General features: G+C 45.3%; 1 protein-coding gene across 2 annotated transcripts in view; it reads right to left on the reverse strand.

Annotated features, from left to right (window-relative positions):
* LOC137367738 (sideroflexin-5-like) overlaps positions 1–22,746 on the reverse strand; it is a 297,384-nt gene that overhangs the window by 176,379 nt on the left and 98,259 nt on the right. For both annotated transcript variants that reach the window (XM_068028670.1, XM_068028669.1), the window contains exon 9: positions 21,624–21,689. In XM_068028670.1, coding sequence (XP_067884771.1) covers positions 21,624–21,689 — 66 coding nt within the window. The remainder of the gene's footprint in view (positions 1–21,623; positions 21,690–22,746) is intronic.

The following is a 22,746-nucleotide window of genomic DNA, read 5'->3' on the forward strand; positions in this document are numbered from 1 at the left end:
AGCAGCTGAAGATGGTTCGGCCTAGGACAGTAGCCTGCGGAACTTCTGCAGCAATGTCCCGGGACTGAGATAATTGACCTTCAGCAACCATGACCATCTTTCTTTGTGCTCACTCCAATCAGTGCAGAGTTTTCCCCCTGATTCCTAAGGATTTCAAATTTTCCAGGACTCCTTGATGCTGCACTCAGTCAAATGCTGCCTTGATTTCAAAGTCATTCTCACCTCCCCTGGCAAGATGGTGGCATAGCGGTAATGTCACTAGACTAGTAATGCAGAGGTCTGGACTAAGAGCCTGCGGACATGGGTTCATAACCCACCATGGCAGCTAGTGGAATTTAAATTCAATTTATTAATAAATTCAATTAATTAATAAAAATCTGGAATCGAAAGCTAGTCTCAGTAATGGTGCCATAAAACTATCACTGATTGTCATAAAAACCCAATCTGGTTCACTAATGTCCTTTGGAGAAGGAAATCTTACCTGCTCTGTGACTCCATACCCACAGCAATGTGGTTGACTCTCAACTGCCTTCTGAAATGGCCTAAAAAGTCACTCAGTTGTACCAAACTGCTTGGAGGCCGTGTCTTTAGCTGCCTAGGTTCAGCTTTGCCATTCCCTCCCTAAACCTCTCTGCCACTCTTTTCTCCTTTAAGATGTTTCTTAAAACCTACCACTTTGACCAATCTTTTGGTCATCTATCCTGATGTCTCTCTGTGGCTTGCCGCTTTTTTTTTTGATAATGCTCCTGTGAAGTGCTTGGGATGTTGTACTATGTTAAAGGTGCATTTGGGTGGTACAGAGGTCACAGGGCCCTGTTAACTAAGTTGCTTTTATTAATATAATTCAAGGCAGATATCAATTATTTTTAAGGTTGTAGATCTGGCTTTGGAACCAGTGGGGTGTACCTTGGGCCTCCCTCATACATCTACTTTGAGAAGGAACTGAAGGAGGAGCAGGAAGGCCCACTGCTGGGATGCCAAGCTTAACAGAGGCAGTAGGTGGTATCCATGCTTGCCTGTCTGCATGTGTAGGTGTACTACTACACTCGACCCTCGGCAATGCTTGAGAATTCTTCACTTGCCTCACAAAGCAATAACTACAGGCACAGCTAATAAGGGAAATCTTCAGCTCACCAACATCTGAGGTCCCTGCCACACGACTCCTGCCATTACTAACCCCCGCTGTGGCAACAAACTCAACTCAATCACAGGCTGATGCCGCTCTGCTTGGCTGCCACTTGGAGATTATCCTGCCGCAAGCAGGCATTCCCCACCTTTCCTCAAGTCATTCTGCATGTGTCCTATTAGCGACAGAAACATCTCACTGAAAGCAAATCTTCCTACTGTTGGAGGTCACTGTGCCTTGACTTGTGTTCCCTTTCGGTCCTAGCCTCCTACTTTTACAACGACAGTTCTAAGGTTGGATGCCTCATGATCTGCAGCTGTTTGAGACTCAGGTGGTGCTTTAGCTTTGGGTGTGGACCGTTTCTCCTTTGAGTGGAAAGTAGGGAGCATGGAGGTGCTCTTTGTATCGTCAAATGACACGCACTCCACTTTTCAGTAGGCTTTCCTTTAAACTGTTTAAAGGATTTCATAGAGTAGAAAGACAGAAACTACTTCCTCAGATGAAGGAATTCAGAATAAGGGGCATAACTTTAAAGTTAGAGCAAGACTGTAAAGGACTGAAAACTGGAAGCACTTCTTCACACAAGGGGTAGTGGAAAAATGGAAGTCTCCTGCCTAAAAGGCAGTTGATGCTGCACCCAGTTGGAGCTTTCAAGCGATCGATTGATATTTGTTAGTTAAAGGAGTTAAGAGATATTGGCTAAAGAGAAGTAAATGGAGTTAAGATACAGATCAGCCATGATCTAATTGAGTTCAGGCTCAAAGGGCTGAATAGCCTACTTCTGTTCCTAACTTCCTCAATGGGGATGATAGCACCCACTGTCAAGGCCACCACCTTCTTGGGCCCAGATTATATCCTTTATGGGCATTCTATCTTCACAGAATCACAGAATAATACAGTGCAGAAGAGGCCCTCAGGCCCATCGAGTCTGCACCGATGCATTAAAGACACCTGACCTGTCTACCTAATCCCATTTGCCAGCACTTGGCCCAAAGCCTTGAATGTTATGACGTGCCAACTGCTCATCCAGGTACTTTTTAAAGGATGTGAAGCAACCCGCCTCTACCACCCTCCCAGGCAGGGCATTCCAGACCGTCACCACCCTCTGGGTAAAAATGTTCTTCCTCAAATCCCCTTTAAACCTCTCGCCCCTCACCTTAAACTTGTGACCCCTCGTTACTGACCCTTCAACTAAGGGGAACAGCTGCTCCCTATCCACCCTGACCATGCCCCTTATAATCATGTACACCTCGATCAGGTCACCCCTCAGTCTTCTCTGCTCCAGTGAAAACAACCCAAGCCAATCCAACCTCTCTTCATAGCTTAAATGTTCCATCCCAGGCAACATCCTGGTGAATCGCCTCTGCACCCCTTCCAATGCAATCACATCCTTCCTATAATGTGGCGACCAGATTTGCACACAGTACTCCAGCTGTGGCCTTACCAAAGTTCTATACAACTCTAACATGACCTCCCTGCTTTTGTAATCTATGCCTCGATTGATAAAGGCAAGTGTCCCATATGCCTTTTTCACCACCCTATTAACCTGCCCTTCTGTCTTCAGAGATCTATGGACAAACACGCCAAGGTCCCTTTGTTCCTCGGAACTTCCCAATGTCAGGCCATTCATTGAATACTTCCGTGTCACATTACTCCTTCCAAAGTGCACCACCACACACTTTTCAGGGTTAAATTCCATCTGCCACTTTTCTGCCCATTTGACCATCCCGTCTATATCTTCCTGTAACCTAAGACACTCCACCTCACTGTTAACCACTCGGCCAATCTTTGTGTCATCCGTGAACGTACTGATCCTACCCCCCACATAGTCATCCATGTCGTTTATATAAATGACAAACAATAGGGGACCCAGCACAGATTCCTGTGGTACGCACACTGGACACTGACTTCCAGTCACTAAAACAGCCGTCTGTCATCACTCTCTGTCTCCTACAACTAAGCCAATTTTGAATACACCTTATCAAGTGACTCTGTATCCCATGTGCATTTGCTTTCTTGATAAGTCTCCCATGTGGGACCTTGTCAAAGGCTTTGCTGAAATCCATGTAAACTACATCAACTGCACTACCATCATCAACACACCTGGTCACATGCTCAAAAAATTCAATCAAATTTTTTCGGCATGACTGCCCTCTGACAAAGCCATGCTGACTATTCCTAATCAAATTTTGCCTCTCCAAGTGGTGATAGATTTTCTCCTTCAGAATTTTCTTCAATAGCTTCCCTACCACTGACGTGAGACTCACTGGTCTGTAGTTCTCTGGCTTATCTCTACAACCTTTCTTAAATAGTGGGACCACATTAGCTGTTCTCCAGTCCTCTGGCACCTCCCCCGTGGCCAGAGAGGAATTAACAATTAGGGTCAGAGCCCCTGCAATCTCCACCCTCGCCTCCCGCAGCATCCTGGGACACAAATCATCCGGACCTGGAGATTTGTCCATTTTTAAGCCTTCCAAAACCTCCAATACCTTGTCACTCCCTATGACAATTTGCTCAAGAACCTCACAGTCTCTCTCTCTAAGTTCCATTTCTACATCCTCATTCTCTTGGGTGAAGACAGATGTGAAGTATTCATTCAACACCCTACCAATGTCCTCTGGCTCCACCCACTAATTTCCCCCTTGGTCCCTAATGGGTCCTACTCTTACCCTGGTTATCCTCTTCCCATTGATATACTTATAGAATATCTTGGGATTTTCCCTACTTTTACCAGTCAGAGCTTTCTCATATCCCCTCTTTGCTCTCCTAATTGCTTTCTTAAGCTCCATCCTACACTTTCCGTACTCCACTAATGCTTCCATTGATTTGCTCTCCTTGTATTTGCTAAAAGCCTCTTTTTTCCTTCTCATCGTACCATGAATGTTTATGGTCATCCATGGTTCTCTGGGCTTGTTGCTCCTACCTATTACCCTAGAGGGAACATGTTGGGCCTGTACCCACCCCATTTCCTTTTTGAATACCTCCCACTGCTCTTCTGTAGATTTCCTGACAAGTAACTCTTTCCAGTCTACCTTGGCCAGATCCTGCCTTATTTTACTCAAATTTGCTCTCCCCAAATCCAAAGCCTTTTTTTGCAACTTGTCTATATCTTTCTCCATAACAAGCTTAAATTGTTCGCAATCACCAAAATGCTCCCCCACCAACACATCAACCACCTGTCCGGCTTCATTCCCCAGAATTAGGTCCAGCACTGCACCCTCCCTTGTTGGATCCTCTACATATTGAGTTAAAAGGTTCTCCTGTATACATTTTAAGAACTCCACTCCATCTCAGCCCTTAGCACGATGACTATCCCAATTAATGCTGGGAAAGTTGAAATCACCTAATATAAATGCCCTATTATTTTTACACACCTCTGCAAATTGTGCACATATTTGCTCCTCAATTTCCCACTGACTATCTGGGAGTCTATAATAAACACCTAGCAATGTGGCTGTCCCTTTTTTATTCCTAAACTCTACCCATAAAGTTTCATTTGATGCCCCCTCCAAGATATCATCTCTCCTTACTGCAGTAACTGATTCCTTAACTAATATTGCAATGCCTCTCTTCAAAGCTGAAATTCTCCAGCCCAGGCAACATCCTGGTGAATCTGCTCTGCACCCTCTCCAGTGCAATCACATCCTTCCTATAGTGTGGTGCCCAGAACTGTACACAGTACTCCAGCTGTAGCCTAACTAGCATTTTATACAGCTTCATCATAGCCTCCTGCTCTTATATTCTATGTCTTGGCTAACAAAGGCAACTATCCCCTATGCCTTCCTAACCACCTTATCTACCTGAGCTGCTGCCTTCAGTGATCTATGCACAAGTACACCAAGGCCCCTCTGTACTTTCTAGAGTTCTACCATTCATTGTATATTCCCTTGTCTTGTTAGTCCTCCCAAAATGCAGCACCTCACACTTCTCAGGATTAAATTCCATTTGCCACAGCTCCGCCCATCTTACCAGCCCATCTATATCGTCCTGTAATTTAAGGCTTTCCTTCTCACTATTTACAACACCACCAATTTTCGTGTCATCTGCACACTTAATGATCATACCTCCTATATCCACGTCTAAATCATTAGTTTAGTTTAGAGATACGGCACTGAAACAGGCCCTTCGGCCCACCAAGTCTGTGCCGACCATCAACCACCCATTTATACGAATCCTACACGAATTTCCTATTCCTACCACATCCCCACCTGTCCCTATATATTTCCCACCAACTACCTATACTAGGGGCAGTTTATAATGGCCAATTAACCTATCAACCTGCAAGTCTTTGGCATGTGGGAGGAAACCGGAGCACCTGGAGGAAACCCACGCAGACACAGGGAGAACTTGCAAACTCCGCACAGGCAGTACCCAGAATCGAACCCGGGTCCCTGGAGCTGTGAGGCTGCGGTGCTAACCACTGTGCCACCCAAACCACTGCGCCACTGTGCCGCCCATACCACTGCGCCACTGTGCTGCCCATTAATGTACACTACAAACAGCAAGGGTCCCAGCACCAACCCCTGCGGTACACCACTGGTCACAGGCTTCCAATCGCAAAAACAGCCCTCGACCATCACCTCTGCCTCCTGCCACTAAGCCAATTTTGGATCCAATTTGCCAAATTGCCCTGGATCCCATGGGTACTTACCTTCTTAACCAATCTCCCATCCGGGACCTTAACAAAAGCCTTACTGTAGTCCATGTAGACTACACCAACTACTTTACCCCCATCTACACATCTAGTCACCTCCTCGAAAAATTAATCAAGTTTGTTAGGTATGATCTCCCCCTGACAAAGCAATGCTGACTATCACTGATTAATCCCTGCCCCTCCAAGTGGTGATTAATCCTGTCCCTCATAATTTTTTCCAATAGTTTCCCTACCACTGAAGTTAGACTCACTGGCCTGTAATTACCTGGTTTATTCCTGTTACCCTTCCTGAATAGCGGTACCACATTCGTTGTCCTCCAGTCCTCTGACTGTTCACCCTCCCCCTTCAGAATGTCCTGCAGCTGTTCTGTGACATCCTTGACCCGAGCACCAGGGAGGCAACATACCATCCTGGAGTCACATTTGCGGCCACAGAAGTGCCTGTCTGTACCCCTTACAATAGAATCCCCTATCAGTATGGCTCTCCCACGTTTTTGCTCCCCTCCTGTGCAGCTGAGCCACCCTTTGCTGTCTTTCAGATGGTGACACCTCTTTGTTGTATGCTTGGAGAACATGAAGTAGCAACCTCAATCAAAGCCTTGACCCAACAGCTAAGGCGGCAACACTGGCTGTGCCTTCCCTACCCAAACAGGGCTGCCTTTGAAGCCATGTGTGTCAGTTTGACTCAGTTGATAGTGCTCTTATAAAATGAGTCAGAAGCTTGAGGGGATTAAAGCTCCATTCCAGGATATCAGCACTGAGGGTGTGGTCTACTGTCAAAGGTAACACCTTAGGTGAGGTGTCTGGTCAAGTCTTTTTCTGCCTGTCAGCTGCTTTGGGTAGTTACTAAAGATGGGCCTTAACCGAAAAAAATCCAAGACTGATTAACTGGTAATTTATCTTATTTCTGCTTGTTGGATTGTGCTATGTGCAAAATGGCTGCAATGTTTGAACAAAGAACAAAGAACAAAGAAAATTACAGCACAGGAACAGGCCCTTCGGCCCTCCAAGCCTGCGCCGATCCAGATCCTCTATCTAAACCTGTCGTCTATTTTCAAAAGGTCTGTATCTCTTTGGTTCCTACCCATTCACGTATCTGTCCAGATACATCTTCAAAGACGCTATCGTGCCCGCGTCTACCACCACGGCTGGCAACGTGTTCCAGGCACCCACCACCCTCTGCGTAAAGAACTTTCCACGCATATCCCCCCTAAACTTTTCCCCTCTCACTTTGAACTCGTGACCCCTAGTAATTGAATCCCCCACTCTGGGAAAAAGCTTCTTGCTATCCACCCTGTCTATACCTCTCATGATTTTGTACACCTGATTTTGTTTGCTTCTGTAACAGCAGCCTTTGTACTTCAAAGTAGTTGATTACGTGTTAAGTATTTTCAGGTATTTCTGAGATGTGATGAGACGTTATTTAAACACAAGTATTTCTCACAACCTCTAAACCGTGAAATTCCTTGTTTCCCTCAGACCTACCCATGGTAGAGGCAATGGATGGAATGAAAATTGATAGGCAGGATGCACTGGAATGACTGATTATGCTTATGAGGGTATATGTCATGTGGTCTGGATGGCTTGCATCATAGGTTGCAAGGGAAGTGGGGATGTAGACTGGATGGCTTGCATCAGAGTTCGAAGGGAAGTGGGGATTCAGATAGCGGAAGGACTTTCCATGATGTTCCAAACTTCCCTAGACACGTGTAGTGTCTCCCACCCATCCTCCTCCTCTAACCACAAAAAAAAGGACTCTTGTGTGAAGGGTAAGGTTTTCATTTTTTTAAATCTCTGTTGTCAATTTAGTGCAGAGGGGATGGAAGCTAGGGCAGTTGCATGCTCCTCTTGCAGGATGTGGGAGGTGAGGGTCACTACTTGTCTCCCTGCTGACTTCACCTGTGAGAAGTGCACCCAACTCCAGCTCCTCGCAGACTGCGTTAGGGAACTGGAGCTGGAGCTGGATGAACTTCGGATCATTCAGGATGCTGAGGGGGTGATATTGAGCAGTTATAGGGAAGTAGTGACACCTAAGTTACAGGATAAAGGGAGCTGGGTGACCGTCAGGGGAGGGAAAGGGAATAGGCGCACAGTGCAGGGATCCCCCGTGGCCGTACCCCTCAATAATACGTATACCGTTATGGATACGGTTGGTGGGGGATGACCTACCAGAGGAAAGCCACAGTGGCCAGGTCTCTGGCACTGAGCCTGGCTCAGTGGCTCAGAAGGGAAGGGGGGAGAATAGGAGAGCGATAGTGATAGGAGATTCAATGGTTAGAGGAACAGACAGGAGATTCTGTGGTCGCGAACGAGACTCCCGGATGGTATGTTGCCTCCCGGGTGCCAGGGTCAGGGATGTCTCGGATTGAGTCCACAGGATTCTTAACGGGGTGGGGGAGCAGCCAGAGGTCGTGGTACATATCGGTACCAATGACATAGCTAGGAAAAGGGATGAGGACCTGAAAAGCGAATATAGGGAGTTAGGTTGGAAGCTGAAAGGCAGGACGAGCAGAGTAGTAATCTCAGGATTGTTACCGGTGCCACGTGCTAGTGAGGCTAGAAACAGGGAGCGAGTGCAGCTGAACACGTGGCTACAGAACTGGTGTAGGAGGGAGGGATTCAGATATGTGGATCATTGGGATACCTTCTGGGGAAGGTGGGACCTGTACAAGAAGGACGGGTTGCATCTGAACTGGAGGGGCACCAATATCCTGGGCGGGAGGTTTGCTAGAGCTCTTCGGGAGGGCTTAAACTAGTTTGGCAGGGGGATGGGAACCGGAGCCACGGATCAGTGGATGGGGTAGCTGTTGAACAGGCAGATACCGAGTGCAGAGAGTCTGTGAGGAAGGTTAGACAGTTGACAGGGCAAAGTTGCAGCCAGTATGATGGGTTGAAGTGTGTCTATTTTAACACAAGAAGTGTCAGGAATAAGGGTGATGAACTTAGAGCATGGATCAGTACTTGGAGCTACGATGTTGTGGCCATTACGGAGACTTGGATATCACAGGGGCAGGAATGGATTTTGGATGTTCCGGGGTTTAGATGTTTCAAAAGGAATAGGAAGGGAGGTAAAAGAGGTGGGGGAGTGGCATTGCTAATCAGGGATAGTATCACAGCTGCAGAAAGGGAGGTCGTCGAGGAGGGTTTGTCTACTGAGTCATTATGGGTGGATGTCAGAAACAGGAAAGGAGCAGTCACTTTGTTGGGAGTTTTCTATAGACCCCCCAATAGCAACAGAGACATGGAGGAACAGATTGGGAGGCATATTTTGGAAAGAAGTAACAGGGTTGTTGTCATGGGTGACTTCAACTTCCCTAATATTGATTGGAACCTCCTTAGTACAAATAGTTTGGATGGAGCAGTTTTTGTCAGGTGTGTCCAGGAAGGTTTCCTGACTCAATATGTAGATAGGCCGACTAGAGGGGAGACTATGTTGGACTTGGTGCTTGGCAACGAACCAGGCCAGGTGGCAGATTTCTCGGTGGGAGAGCATTTCGGTGATAGTGATCACAACTCTCTGACCTTTACTATAGTCATGGAGAGGGACAGGAGCAGACGGGATGGGAAAATATTTAATTGGGGGAGGGGGAATTACAATGCTATTAGGCAGGAACTGGGGAGCATAAATTGGGAACAGATGTTCTCAGGGAAATGCACGACAGAAATGTGGAGGTTGTTTAGGGAGCACGTGCTGCGACTGCTGGATAGGTTTGTCCCAATGAGGCAGGGAACGGATGGTAGCGTGAAGGAACCTTGGATGACAAGAGATGTGGAACAGCTAGTCAAGAGGAAGAAGGAAGCTTACTTAAGGTTGAGGAAGCAAGGATCAGACAGGGCTCTAGAGGGTTACAAGGTGGCCAGGAAGGAACTGAAGAATGAACTTAGGAAAGCTAGAAGGGGACATGAAAAAGTCTTGGCGGATAGGATTAAGGAAAATCCCAAGGCGTTCTACACTTATGTGAGGAACAAGAGGATGGCCAGAGTGAGGGTAGGGCCGATTAGGGATAGTGGAGGGAACTTGTGCCTGGAGTCAGAGGAGGTAGGGGAGGTCCTAAATGAATACTTTCCTTCAGTATTCACTAGTAGAGGGACCTGGTCGTTTGTGAGGACAGCGTGGAACAGGCTGATATGCTCGAACAGGTTGAGGTTAAGAGGGAGGATGTGCTGGAAATTTTGAATATGAGGACAGATATGTCCCCGGGGCCAGACGGGATATACCCAAGGATATTACGGGAAGCGAGGGAAGAGATTGCTGCGCCTTTGGCGATGATCTTTGCGTCTTCACTGTCCACTGGAGTAGTACCGGATGATTGGAGGGTGGCAAATGTTGTTCCCTTGTTCAAGAAAGGGAATAGGGAAAACCCTGGGAATTATAGACCAGTCAGTCTTACGTTGGTAGTGGGCAAATTATTGGAGAGGATTCTGAGAGACAGGATTTATGATTATTTGGAAAAGCATGGTTTGATTAGAGATAGTCAGCATGGCTTTGTGAGGGGCAGGTCATGCCTCACAAACCTTATTGAATTCTTTGAAGATGTGACAAAACACATTGATGAAGGAAGAGCAGTGGATGTGGTGTATATGGATTTTAGCAAGTCGTTTGATAAGGTTCCCCATGGTCGGCTCATTCAGAAAGTAAGAAGGCATGGGATTCAGGGAAAGTTGGCTGTCTGGATACAAAATTGGCTGGCCCATAGAAGTCAGAGGGTGGTAGTAGATGGAAAGTATTCAGCATGGAGCTCGGTGACCAGTGGTGTTCCACAAGGATCTGTTCTGGGACCTCTGCTCTTTGTGATTTTTATAAATGACTTGGATGAGGAAGTGGAAGGCTGGGTTAGCAAGTTTGCCGATGACATGAAGGTTGCTGGAGTTGTGGATGGTGTGGAAGGCTGTTGTAGGTTGCAACGGGACATTGACAGGATGCAGAGCTGGGCTGAGAAGTGGCAGATGGAGTTCAACCTGGAAAAGTGTGAAGTGATTCATTTTGGAAGGTCGAATTTGAATGCGGAATACAGGCTTAAAGACAGGATTCTTGGTAGTGTGGAGGAACAGAGGGATCTTGGGGTACATGTCCATAGATCGCTCAAAGTTGCCACCCAAGTTGATAGGGTTGTTAAGAAGGCATATGGTGTGTTGGCTTTCATTAACAGGGGGATTGAGTTTAAGAGCCACGAGGTTATGCTGCAGCTCTATAAGGCCCTGGTTCGACCACACGGAATATTGTGTTCAGTTCTGGTCGCCTCATTATAGGAAGGATGTGGAAGCTTTAGAGAGGGTGCAGAGGAGATTTACCAGTATGCTGCCTGGACTGGAGGGCATGTCCTACGAAGAAGGATTGAGGGAGCTAGGGCTTTTCTCATTGGAGCAAAGAAGGATGAGAGGTGACTTGATAGAGGGGTACAAGATGATGAGAGGCATAGATAGAGTGGATAGTCAGAGACTTTTTCCCAGGGTGGAAAGGGCTATCACCAGGGGGCATAATTTTAAGGTGATTGGAGGAAGGTTTCGGGGAGATGTCAGAGGTAGGTTCTTTACACAGAGAGTGGTGGGTGCGTGGAATGCGCTGCCAGCGGTGGTTGTAGAAGCAGATACATTAGGGGCATTTAAGCGACTCTTGGATAGGTACATGGATGATAGTAGAATGAAGGATAGGTAGTTAGTTTGATCTTAGAGTAGGTTAAAGGTTCGGCACAACATCATGGGCCGAAGGGCCTGTTCTATGTTGTATCTAGATACAGGGGAGGTGCCAGAGGATTGGAAAGTGGCACATGTAATACCCTTTTTCAAGAAAGGGTGTTAGGACATTCGTAGTAACTACAGGCCAGTCAGTCTAGCATCAGTGCTGCGCAAGGATTCAGAAATAATGGACTCAATTTTACCAGCCCTTTGGGGACAGAGTGGGAGGCAGGAAGGCTGGAAAAGTTGCATGGGCTAGTGTCAGGGAGGTACCTGACATCTTCCTGCCACTAAGCAATTTTGCCAGTGGTGGAAAGCTGGCAGATCTGCTTCCCACTGGGCCACTTAAGTGGTCAATTAAGGGCCACTTGCAGCCTCCATGGGAATTTTGGCTACATCGGCAGGGCCCTCCACCACCTGGAGAGAGTGCCCAGTGAAATTTGGTGGCGACAAACTGACTCCGGGGGTGGGGTTGGCCCTCCTTTAAGAGCCCCTTGGCGGCAATGGATAACCCCATGGCAGTGGCACCTCCTGACCTTGGCGACCACCGCCCGCCAAACTCACATCCCTTTTCAAGAGTGCCCGTCCATTGAGGAGCCCTCATCCAGCAGCTGCAGCCCCAGCAATGGCCACTGCTAACTATGGTGCTGCTGAGGCTGCTGAGCTGCCGGCCCTCTGATTGGGCCGACAGCTCCTGGGGGAGGGCCACTGTCCTTAATCGAATGGCAGCCCTCTACTTGTCTGCTGACAGCAAAATGTGGCCCCGGGTCCCGCTATCTGTCGATGTGGGATCGCTCCCCACTTTCGGCCCCAGAGGTGGGACTTCTGCCGCCTCAGAAAAATTCTGGCCAATAATCAAGAAAAGAATTAACAGGCACTTGGAGAGGTTTGAGTTAATTAAGGAGAGCCAGCATGTATTTGTTAAAAGCAGATCATGTTTGACTATTCTCATTAAATTTTTTGATGAAGTAGCAGAGAAGGCTGATGAGGGGAATGCAGTCTATGTTGTCTACATGTATTTTAAGAAAGCACTTGACAAAGTACCACAAAAAAGGCTGGTTAACAAAATTGACACTCATGGAATAGGAGGATCAGTGTCAGTTTGAATAAAGAATTGGCCTAAGGACAGAAAACAGTGGTAAATGTTTTTCAGACTGAAGGATGGTAGACAGTGGTGTTCCCCAAGCATCAGTGTTAGGACCACTGTTTTTTTTGATAAATACATAGGGTTGGCATCCTTCCCTCTATGAAAGATGATGGTCCGCAACAAACAAACCATTTACGTGGGGCGTCTTCTCTTGGTGCACCTTTGCTAATGGCTGTGAAAGCCAATCCTTGACAGCCAGGTTGTACCACAAGTGCTGCACGTGAAGCTGCCAAGTGACACTGTGAGTTGTTGTTTTTGACATTGGTGCCTGTTGCCAAGCTGCATGTCATCGTGGTAATGCATGCCAGTCCACAGGATGAGTCGCCATTCCCCTCTTTCGCCAACTAGTGACTCCCAAGTGCGATAGTCGAAATTTAGGCTTTCATATCATGCTTGCAAGAATCCTTGAAGTGGAGCTTTCAGCGCCCCACTGGTCATCTGTCCCCAGCTACCTCACCATACACAAGGTATTTGAGAATGCAACCGTCTTCCATCCTGCGGATGTGTTTGATCCACCGAAGCTGCCTCTGTTTGAGTAGTGCCAACACACTTGGGAGCTCTGCCTTTGAGAGGACTGCCACATTTGTAATTTTGTCCTGCCAGGATATACCCATAATGTGCCACAGACAGCAAAGATGGAAATTATTGAGCTTCTTTTCCTGGTATCTGTAAGTCACCCATGTTTCTCAGCCATACAGCAAAGTGCTGAGAACACAAGCCTTATAAACCATCAGCTTGGTCCTCAGAGTCAGCTTGGTGTTGTCACATATGCGTTTTGCGAGCTGGCCAAAGGTAGTCGCTGCTTTCCCTGTGTGTGTATCGAGCTCTGCATCAAGGGACAGATTGTCTGGCATCGTAGATCCAAGGTAACAGAATCTGCTAACCACTTCCAGTGGAGTGTTATTTATTGTGATATATATACACTTGGATATTGGAATGCAGAGTAAAACTTCAAAATCTGCCATTGATATCAAACTTGGAGGTGTGGCAAACAGTGAGGATTATATCAATTAAGGGCAACAGGACATAAATAGGCTAGCAGATTGGGCAGACAAGTGGCAGATGGAGTTTAATAGAGAAGTGTGAGGTGATGCATTTTGTCAGAAGGGATAGGGAGAGTCAATATAGACTTAATGGCACAGTTCTAAAGAGTGTGCAGGAACAGAGAGACCTGGGAGTTCATGTGCTTAGATCTTTGAAGATGGTAGGACATATTGAGAGTGTGGTTAGCAAAGTGCAAGGCATTTTGGGCTTCATAAATAGAGGTATTGAGTACAAAAGAAGGGAAGTTATGCTGAACCTTTATAAAGCTCTGGTTAGGCTACAACTAGAGTACTGCATCCAGTTCTGGTCTCCACACTTTAGGAAGGATCGTTGAGAGGAGAGATTTGATAGAGGTGCACAAGATTATGACAGATTTAGGTAAGGCAGACAAAGAAAAGCTGTTCCCATTAGCTTATAGTATGACTAGGGGACAGAGATTTAAGGTTTTGAGTGAGAGATAAGGGGGGATTGCAGGGATGCGGGAATAGAGTGGGGGAATGGGACTGACTGGATTGGTTTGCAGAGAGCCTGTAAATTCTATGTAATTATACTGTGGTCATTATAAGCATTCATTTTGTTGTGAAACTTCCCTAAATCTAACAGGGCAAATAGAAGACAGTTTAGAGAGAATGCTGTGGCAGAACTGAACAATAGAGTCATAGAGTTGTACAGCACAGAAACAGGCCCTTCAGCCCACCACGTCCATGCCAACCATAATGCCTATCTATACTAATCCCACCTGCCTGCATTAATTCCATATCCCTCTATGCCTTGCTCATTCAAGTACCTGTCCAGATGCCTCTTAAATGTTGCTCCTGTTCCTGCCTCCACCACCTCCTCAGGCAGCTCATTCCAGATACCCACTATTCTTTGTGTGAAAAATATACCCCTTTGATCCCCTTTAAACCTCCTCCCTCTCACCTTAAATCTATGCCCTCTAATTTTAGTCACCCCTACCATGGGAAACAGGCTCTGGCTTAATCTACCCTATGTATACCTCATAATTTTATATACCTCTATCATGTCCCCTCTCAGCCTCCTTCGCTCCAGGGAAAGCAGACCCAGCCTATCCAATCTCTATTTATAACTCAAGCCCTCCAAACCAGACAACATCCTTGTGAATCTTTTCTGCACCCTATCTAGCTTAATCACATTTTTCCTGTAGTGCAACCAGAACTGCACACAGTACTCCAAATGCGGCCTAACCAACGTTATATACAACTGCAACACGACGTCCCAACTCTTGTACTCAATGCCTCGGCCAATGAAGGCAAGCATGCCATACGCCTTCTTCACCACCCTGTCTACCTGTGTTGCCACTGATCTTAAAGATCATTTGGGTTTTGTCACTGTGATATTGCTGAGTGTTGTGTCAACACCAGTAGCAGTAAAAATGATATTTTCTGTTATGGCTCCAAGTGTCTGAATGATAAGGATAAACTCAGCTCATTAGAAAATGTAGCGAATTAGTATTGTATACCATTCTTTAAGCAAGTATGCCAACTACAGACTTACAGTAATCTAATGCATCATCATCTTGTCAGTTAAGCCGAGGAACAAGGGCACTTTTCTTATTTAATCAAAAGCAAAAACACTCCAGATGCTGGAAATCTGAGATAATGAAAGAAGATGCAGGAAAAACTAAGCAGGTCAGGCAGCATCTGTGGAGGGAGAAACAGCGATAGCACTTCAGGTCAATGACCTTTCGTCAGAACTGTGGTGATGAAAGGCTATTGACCTGAAACCTGAAATACTAATTGGGGTAATTTTAATTTAACATGTTGGTGGTAAACCCAAGGGATCAAGTGGAGCACCAGTTTTACACCGGCCCAATATTAACTCTGCATTGAATTGAATAGAAAGTAGAATTGGACAGGGCGTAACACTCAATCCTGTCAGTTACGTAATGGGCGGGTTAACATACGAGCACTTCCCCGTCAACCCAGCCCCCCCCCATTCCCATTAACTCTGTTTCTCTCTTCACAGATGCAAATTGTCTCCAGTATTTAACGTTTCGGGTTAGTGACCCTTCTTCGGAACTGGGTCACTGACCCGAAACGTTAACTCTGCTTCTCTTTCCACAGATGCTGCCAGACCTGCTCAGTGATTCCAGCATTTCTTGTTTTTATCTCAGATTTCCAGCATCCGCAATATTTTGCTTTTATGTCTCCAGTATTTTCTGTTTTCTTTGATACATTTTTATTTCAACAAATATTCCTTCCTCTTCTGAAACTGGGTTACATTTCCACAGGTGTCTGCCACCAATCCAGAAGCACACCCAATGATCACTCTTCATGTCTGATCCTGAATGATGACCGTCAGCAGAGAAGGCTGTCTACAAGTGTACTTTCTAGCAGGGGGGTCATTAGATAATGATAAGGCTTAAGAGCATTTGTTTATAGTTCAGAATGTGGGGGTTGAAGTTAAATTATAGCCAAGCCAAAGTAGTTCTGCACATTCTGGAACTGAACCCTGGTTTGTGTGGCTTAAATCTACACTGCCTTTATCAAAGGAACTTTTGGGTGAATTTGCTGTGAGGTTATTAAAAGAAAAACTTGCATTCATATACCACATTTCACTGTCTCAAAGCACTTTACAAATAATGAAATACTTTTGAAGTGTAGCTACGATTGTAATGTAGGAAATATGGCAGTGAATTTTGTACGTAGCAAGGACCACAAACAGCAATGTGATAATGATCAGATAATCCGTTTTTTAGATATTGGTTGTCAGATAATGTTGACCAGGACAGCAGGAGAGGTTCCCTGCTCTTATTTCAAACAGTGCCATGGAATATGGATGGCACCTCTGAGGCTTGAACCCACAACCTGGTAATTCAGAGTCGAGAGTGCTACCCAGTGAACCGTGGTTGAAACGATTATATGAAGTCATGTGACTCCCCATCACGACTAGCTTGTGTTTCCTCAGATCCTACTGTAGAGCTATGAGATAGTTGTAATCCAAGGTTACCCAGATTTCTTTCACCTCATTCTTCTGGCTACTTTCAGCGTTAAGTTCTGCAAAGATAGTGAAGGCCAATTTGTTTTCCCTTTTTGTCCTTCCTCAGGATACTATCAGCCTGGAAACCCTCTGGAGGGAAAAAGGTGTTGGGGCGAGTCATGCAGCGGAGGGGGCGGTGGTAGCGGGTAGGGGTTGCGGTGTGGTGATTTAAAGACATGCAGTCTGGGATGTGATGACAGCCAGGTTACCTTACATTAATTTTTTTTGATATTTGAATAACTACAGTAGTAGAGAGGGAGAAACTATTTCTTCAGTGGGGGAGTCCAGAACAAGGGGGCAGAATCCTAAAATTAGAGCTAGACCATTCAGGATTTGAATTAGGAAGTACTTTTTCCACACATAGGTTTGTGGAGAAGTGGAACACTCTTCCCCAAAAGGCTGAGGATGCTGGGGTCAATTGACATTTTCAAGAATGAAACTGATAGATTTTATTATCTAAGGTTATCAAGGAACACGCAGCAAAGATGAGTAAATGGAGTTGAGGTGCAGATCAGCCCTGATCCAGCTGAATGGTGGAGCAGGCTGACAGGTTGTTCCTGTGTTCCTATTTCAAACTAATGCTCTAAATGCTTGACTTTTGAATTCATCTACATAATTTCAGTCAGACTGCAAATAAAAGCAAACCCTTGTTTCCTACAGTATCTGATCATTCTCCAACACAAAGTTTTGTGTCTCAATTTTATCAAGACTTTAGTCAGTGTTCCTCTGAATTTATCTCATCATTCTTCCTGTGCTCCAAATATACCATTCTACAGTTTTCCTATCCTCACTGTGAAAACTTAGTTCACAAAAAACCCTAACCCTCTGATGCAGCCTGTGTCACCTGTGCTACGGATGGGTGAGAAGCTAGGGATAGTTCCCTCTTTTTCATCTCTCAACTGACCGAAGGCAGTGTTTTTTTTTTTAAAGAAGGTTTTTTTCAACCCCTAAATGCTTTAATGGTCAAGAATAGACAAGTGACAGGTTTTATCGTAAATTTAAAAGACAAATAAATGTTTATTATACAGTATCTGAAATATACGTAACAACAACCATTCTCTCATGTGTACAGATACACACACTCAAGAAAAGATAGAGATTATGAAGATACATGCGTTAACTCTGATGATTTTTAAAGAGTCCTCTGTTAAAGTTGCTTTCCCTGGGGTGAAGATTTGAAATGGTGCAGGTCTGTATATTCTTTTCCCTTGTTCACAGAATTGTTACAGCGCAGATGGAGGCCATTCAGCCCATCATGTCCACACCGCCTCTCTGAAAGAGCAACTCCCTCAGTTCCATTCCCCTGCCTTCTCCCCGTAGCCCTGCGCATTCTTCCTTTTCATATAACAGTCTAATTCCCTTTTGAATGCTTCAATTGAACCTTCCTCCACCAAGTTCTCAGACAGCACATTCCTGAACTTAACCACTAGCTGCATGAAAAAGTTTTTCCTCATATCAGCATCTGCAGTATTTTGCTTTTATTTTCCTCATGTCACTTTTGCTTCTCTTACCAAATACTTTCAATCTGTGCCCTCTCGTTCTCGATCATTTCAGAGTGGGAACAGTTTTGAATACTTCTATCAAATCAGCTCTCAGACTTCTCTTCTCCAAGAAAAACAGTCCTAACTTCTCCAATCTATCTTCATAACTGAAATTCCTCATCCTTGGAACCATTCTCGTGAAGCTTTTCTGTACTCTCTCCAATGCCTTCACATTTTTCCTCAAGCGCGGCACCCAGAAATTGGATGCAATACTCCAGCTGAGGCCAAGCTAGTGCCTTATACAAGTTCAACATAACTTTCTTGCTCTTGTACTCTATGTCCCTATTAATAGAGCCCAGGATACTGTAAGTTTTATTAACCACTCTCTCAACCTGTCCTGCCATCTTCAATGGCTTATGCACATATACACCTAGGTCCCTCTGCTCCTGCACCCCCTTTAGAATTGTACCCTTTATTTTATATTGTCTCTCCAAGCTCTTCCTACCAAAATGAATCACTTCACATTTCTCGGCATTGAACTTCATCTGCCACCTGTCTTCCTATTCCACCAACTTGTCTATCTCCTTCTGAAGTTCTACAGTATCCTCCTCACAGTTCACCATACTTCCAAGCCTTGTATCATCTGAAAACTTTGAAATTGCACCCTGTACACCAAGGTCTACATCTTTAATATATATCAGGAAAAGCAAAGGTCTCAACACTGATCCCCAGGGAACTTCACTATAAACCTTCCTCCAGCCCGAAAAACATCCAAAAACCACTGCTCTTTGTTTCCCGTCACTCAGCCAACTTCGTATCTATGTTGCTACTATCTCTTTTATTCCATGAGCCACAAGTTTTCTCACAAGTCTGTTGTGTGGCATGGCCTTTTGAAAGTCCATGTACATGACATCAACAGTATTGCCCTCATCAACCCTCCTACTCTGTTACCTCCTCAAAAAACTCCAGCAAGTTAGTTAAACATGATTTTTCCTTAAGAAATCCATGCTGGCTTTCCTGAATTAACTCGCAATGGTCCATGAGACTATTGATTTTGACCCGAATTATTTTTTCTAGAAGTTTTCCCACCACTGAAGTTAAACTGACTGGCCTGTAGTTGCTGGGCTTATCTTTACACCCTTTTTTGAACAAGGGTGTAACGTTTGCAATTCTCCAGTCCTCTGGCACCACCCCCGACTCTAAGGAAGACTGGAAAATTATGGCCAGTGCCTCAGCAATTTCCACCCTCACTTCCCTCAATATCCTTGGATGCATCTCATTCGGCCCTGGTGACTTATCCACTTTAAGTGCAGACAGCCTATCTAATACTTCCTCTTTATCAATTTTAAACCCCTGTACTGTCTGACTTAATGTAACTGCACCTTTTTTGTTCCTTAGCTCTAGCCAAATTGATTCTGTCCTCGACCCCTCTGTGACATCCTTTTTCTCCAGCACTGTAATGCTCTCCTTAATCATTAACGCCAGCCCTCCCCCTTTTCTCCCTTTCCTATCTTTTCTGAACATCTTGTATCCAGGAATATATAACACCCACTCCCGCCCTTCTTTGAGCCAGGTCTCTGTTATAGCCACAACATCTTATTTACACATGGCAATCTGCGCCTGTACCTCACCAGTCTTATTAACCACACTCCATGCATTTACATACATGCACATTAACCCTGATTCAGACTTCATTACTTTCTCCCCTACTCTGATGCCCTTAATAACGTACTATTCCCTACTCTAGTTCTATCCATCTCCCCAGTATTCTGTGCAGCTTGGTATTCCTCTCTAATACTTGCTCCTGGTTCCCACACCCCAGACAAGTCACAAGTTTTGCTTCCCTTCAATCCGAGCTCCCTCTCAGGTTCCCGTCCCCCTGACAATTTAGTTTAATCCCTCCCCACTGTTCACTGAAGAAAGGCTTGGGAGGTTGCAGCAGACTGGAGTCCGGGTGTCATTCATCCTTATCTCACCTTGATAAAGTAGGTTTTCTCACACCCATGCTTTGGATTTTGAGTTTGGAGTGAAAAAGTCTGTGAAAGTATTGTTAACCCAAACAGTTGGAGAGAAGCAGCCATTTCCACAGAAAAGGTCATTTGAATTTTAACAATTTCTCAGGGATGTGCCCGGGGATGTTTGTATTTAATGACTTCTCCAGGACTTGTCCAGACATCAAAATTAGCTTTGGGTTCTTGTTCTATGTGTAATGTGTGGACAGGAAGGGTCACCTGACTCTTACTCCATTTTGTTTACAAAAGAAATATCCATTTCAGGTCTTCTTGAGTTCATTTTATAGTTCATAAGTTCAGATTGTATGGGTGTGACACCTGCTCCTGCAATTTTTTAAAAAGATCATTATTTGAAGGACAACCGGCTAGAACTTATCAAAATCAGCTAAGCGATGGAGGATCTAGAGTTCCATAGTGTGATGAATTTTACTTCCAAGACAAGTCATCTCATTGAGCAGTTTTCGACTTGTTCAGGTGGACTGAATGGAGTGCAACACCACTTTAACTCAAATCTACTTCTTTGCTAAAATTAGTGAAAGGAGGAGAATGTATCCCAGGTTCAGAATCACAGAATAATACAGTGCAGAAGTGGCCCTTCGGCCCATCGAGTCTGCACCGATGCATTAAAACACCTGACCTGTCTACCTAATACCATTTGCCAGCACTTGGCCCATAGCCTTGAATGTTATGACGTGCCAAGTGCTCATCCAGGTACTTTTTAAAGGATGTGAGGCAACCTGCACCTACCACCCTCCCAGGCAGGGCATTCCAGACCGTCACCACCCTCTGGGTAAAAAAGTTCTTCCTCAAAGCCCCCTTAAACCTCCCGCCCCTCACCTTAAACTTGTGACCCCTCGTAACTGACCCTTCTGCTGCTCCCTATCCACTCTGTCCATGCCCCTCATAATCTTGTACACCTCGATCAGATCGCCCCTCAGTCTTCTCTGCTCCAGCGAAAACAACCCAAGCCTGTTTAACCTCAGGATTAATACTGTATTACTAAACCCATTCTTGCTGTTTGGATAGCCTTATCATAGCCTTATACCACACAGATGGTGGCCATTTGGCCTATTGTGCTTCTGCTGGCTCTTTGGTAGAGCTAGCCAATTAGTCCCACACTCCCTGTGTTCTTTGCTCAAAGCCCTCCAAATATTTCCCCTTCAAGTGCATAATCAATTCCCTTTTAATAGTTACTACTGAATCTGCTTCCTGTACCCTTTCTGACAGTGCATTCTGGATCATAAAACATGCGGTGTAAAGAAAAATAGTCATCTTTCCTCTGGTTCTCTTGTCAGTTATCTTAAATTTCTGGTGTCATCTGGTTACCGACCCTCATTTTTATTTACTCCATCAAAACCTACAAGGGTAGTATTTACTTCAGCCACATTCTGTGACCTGCAGAATGTGGTTGGCCTATTAACTGTTGTGTCCTGTGCCTGCAGAAGCCTGAACAGATCACATATAGAGATGTCAGATTACTCACTGCTATTGAGACTGCGCTGGTAACTGCTCCGACGTAACCCAAGATGAACTTAGACATTGGAGTCAGCTGTTGAGGTTGGCAAGAGGAGAAAGATAATTTGACAAAAAAAAAGTTAAAATACAGCATTTGATTCTAAACTGTAGCAAAACCAACTTATATTTGTATATCGTCTTTAACATAATAAAACATTCCACAGCGCTTCACAGGAGTATTATAAAACAAAATATAACACCAAGCCACATTAAGGAGATATTAGGACAGATGACCAAAAGCTTGGTCAAAGAGGTAGACTTTAAGGAGTGTCTTAAAGGAGGAAAGCGAGGTGGAGAGGTGTCGGGAGAGAATTCCAGAGCTGGTGAAGCGATTGAAATCAGGATCCTCAAGATGCCAGAATTAGAGGAGCACAGATCCTGGAGGGTTGTGGGGCTGGAGTTTACAGAGATAGGGATGGGTGAGGCCATGGAGGGGTTTGAAACAAGGATGAGAATTTTAAAATCAAGACGTTGCTTGACTGGGAACCAATCTATGTCAGCAAACACAGGGGTGATATAGGAATGGGACTTATGTGAGTGAAGACATGGGCAGCAGAGTTTCCGAAGAGCTCAAGTTTACAGAGGGTAGAATGTGGGAGACTAGCCAGGAGTGTGCTGGAATAGTCGAGTCTACAGGTAACAAAAATGGTTTCAGTAGCAGATGAGCTGAGAGAGGGGTGAAATCAGCTGATGTTACAGAGTCATCACCTTAGTGATGACACGAATATGTGGTCAGAAGCTCATCTCAGGATCAAATATGACACCAAGATTGTGAACAGACTGGTTTTGTCTCAGAGCCAGGGAGAAGGATGGAGTCGGTAGCTAGGGAACAGAGTTTGGAGAAGGGACCAAAATCAATTACTTCAATCTTCAAGGTAACCAAGCGGCTAATAAGAGTGAGCCCTCGAGGCGGCCAATATCCCAAGGATATACACGCTACTGAGCAAGCGGCGCTTGAGATGGCTTGGCCATGTGAGCTGCACAGACGACGGCAGGATCCCCAAGTACGCATTGTACAGAGAGCTCATCACTGGTATCAGACCCACCGGCCGCCCATGTCTCTGCTTTAAAGATGTCTGCAAACGCGACAT

The sequence above is a fragment of the Heterodontus francisci genome, chromosome 1 (genome assembly GCF_036365525.1).
Source record: "Heterodontus francisci isolate sHetFra1 chromosome 1, sHetFra1.hap1, whole genome shotgun sequence".
NCBI lineage: Eukaryota > Metazoa > Chordata > Chondrichthyes > Heterodontiformes > Heterodontidae > Heterodontus > Heterodontus francisci.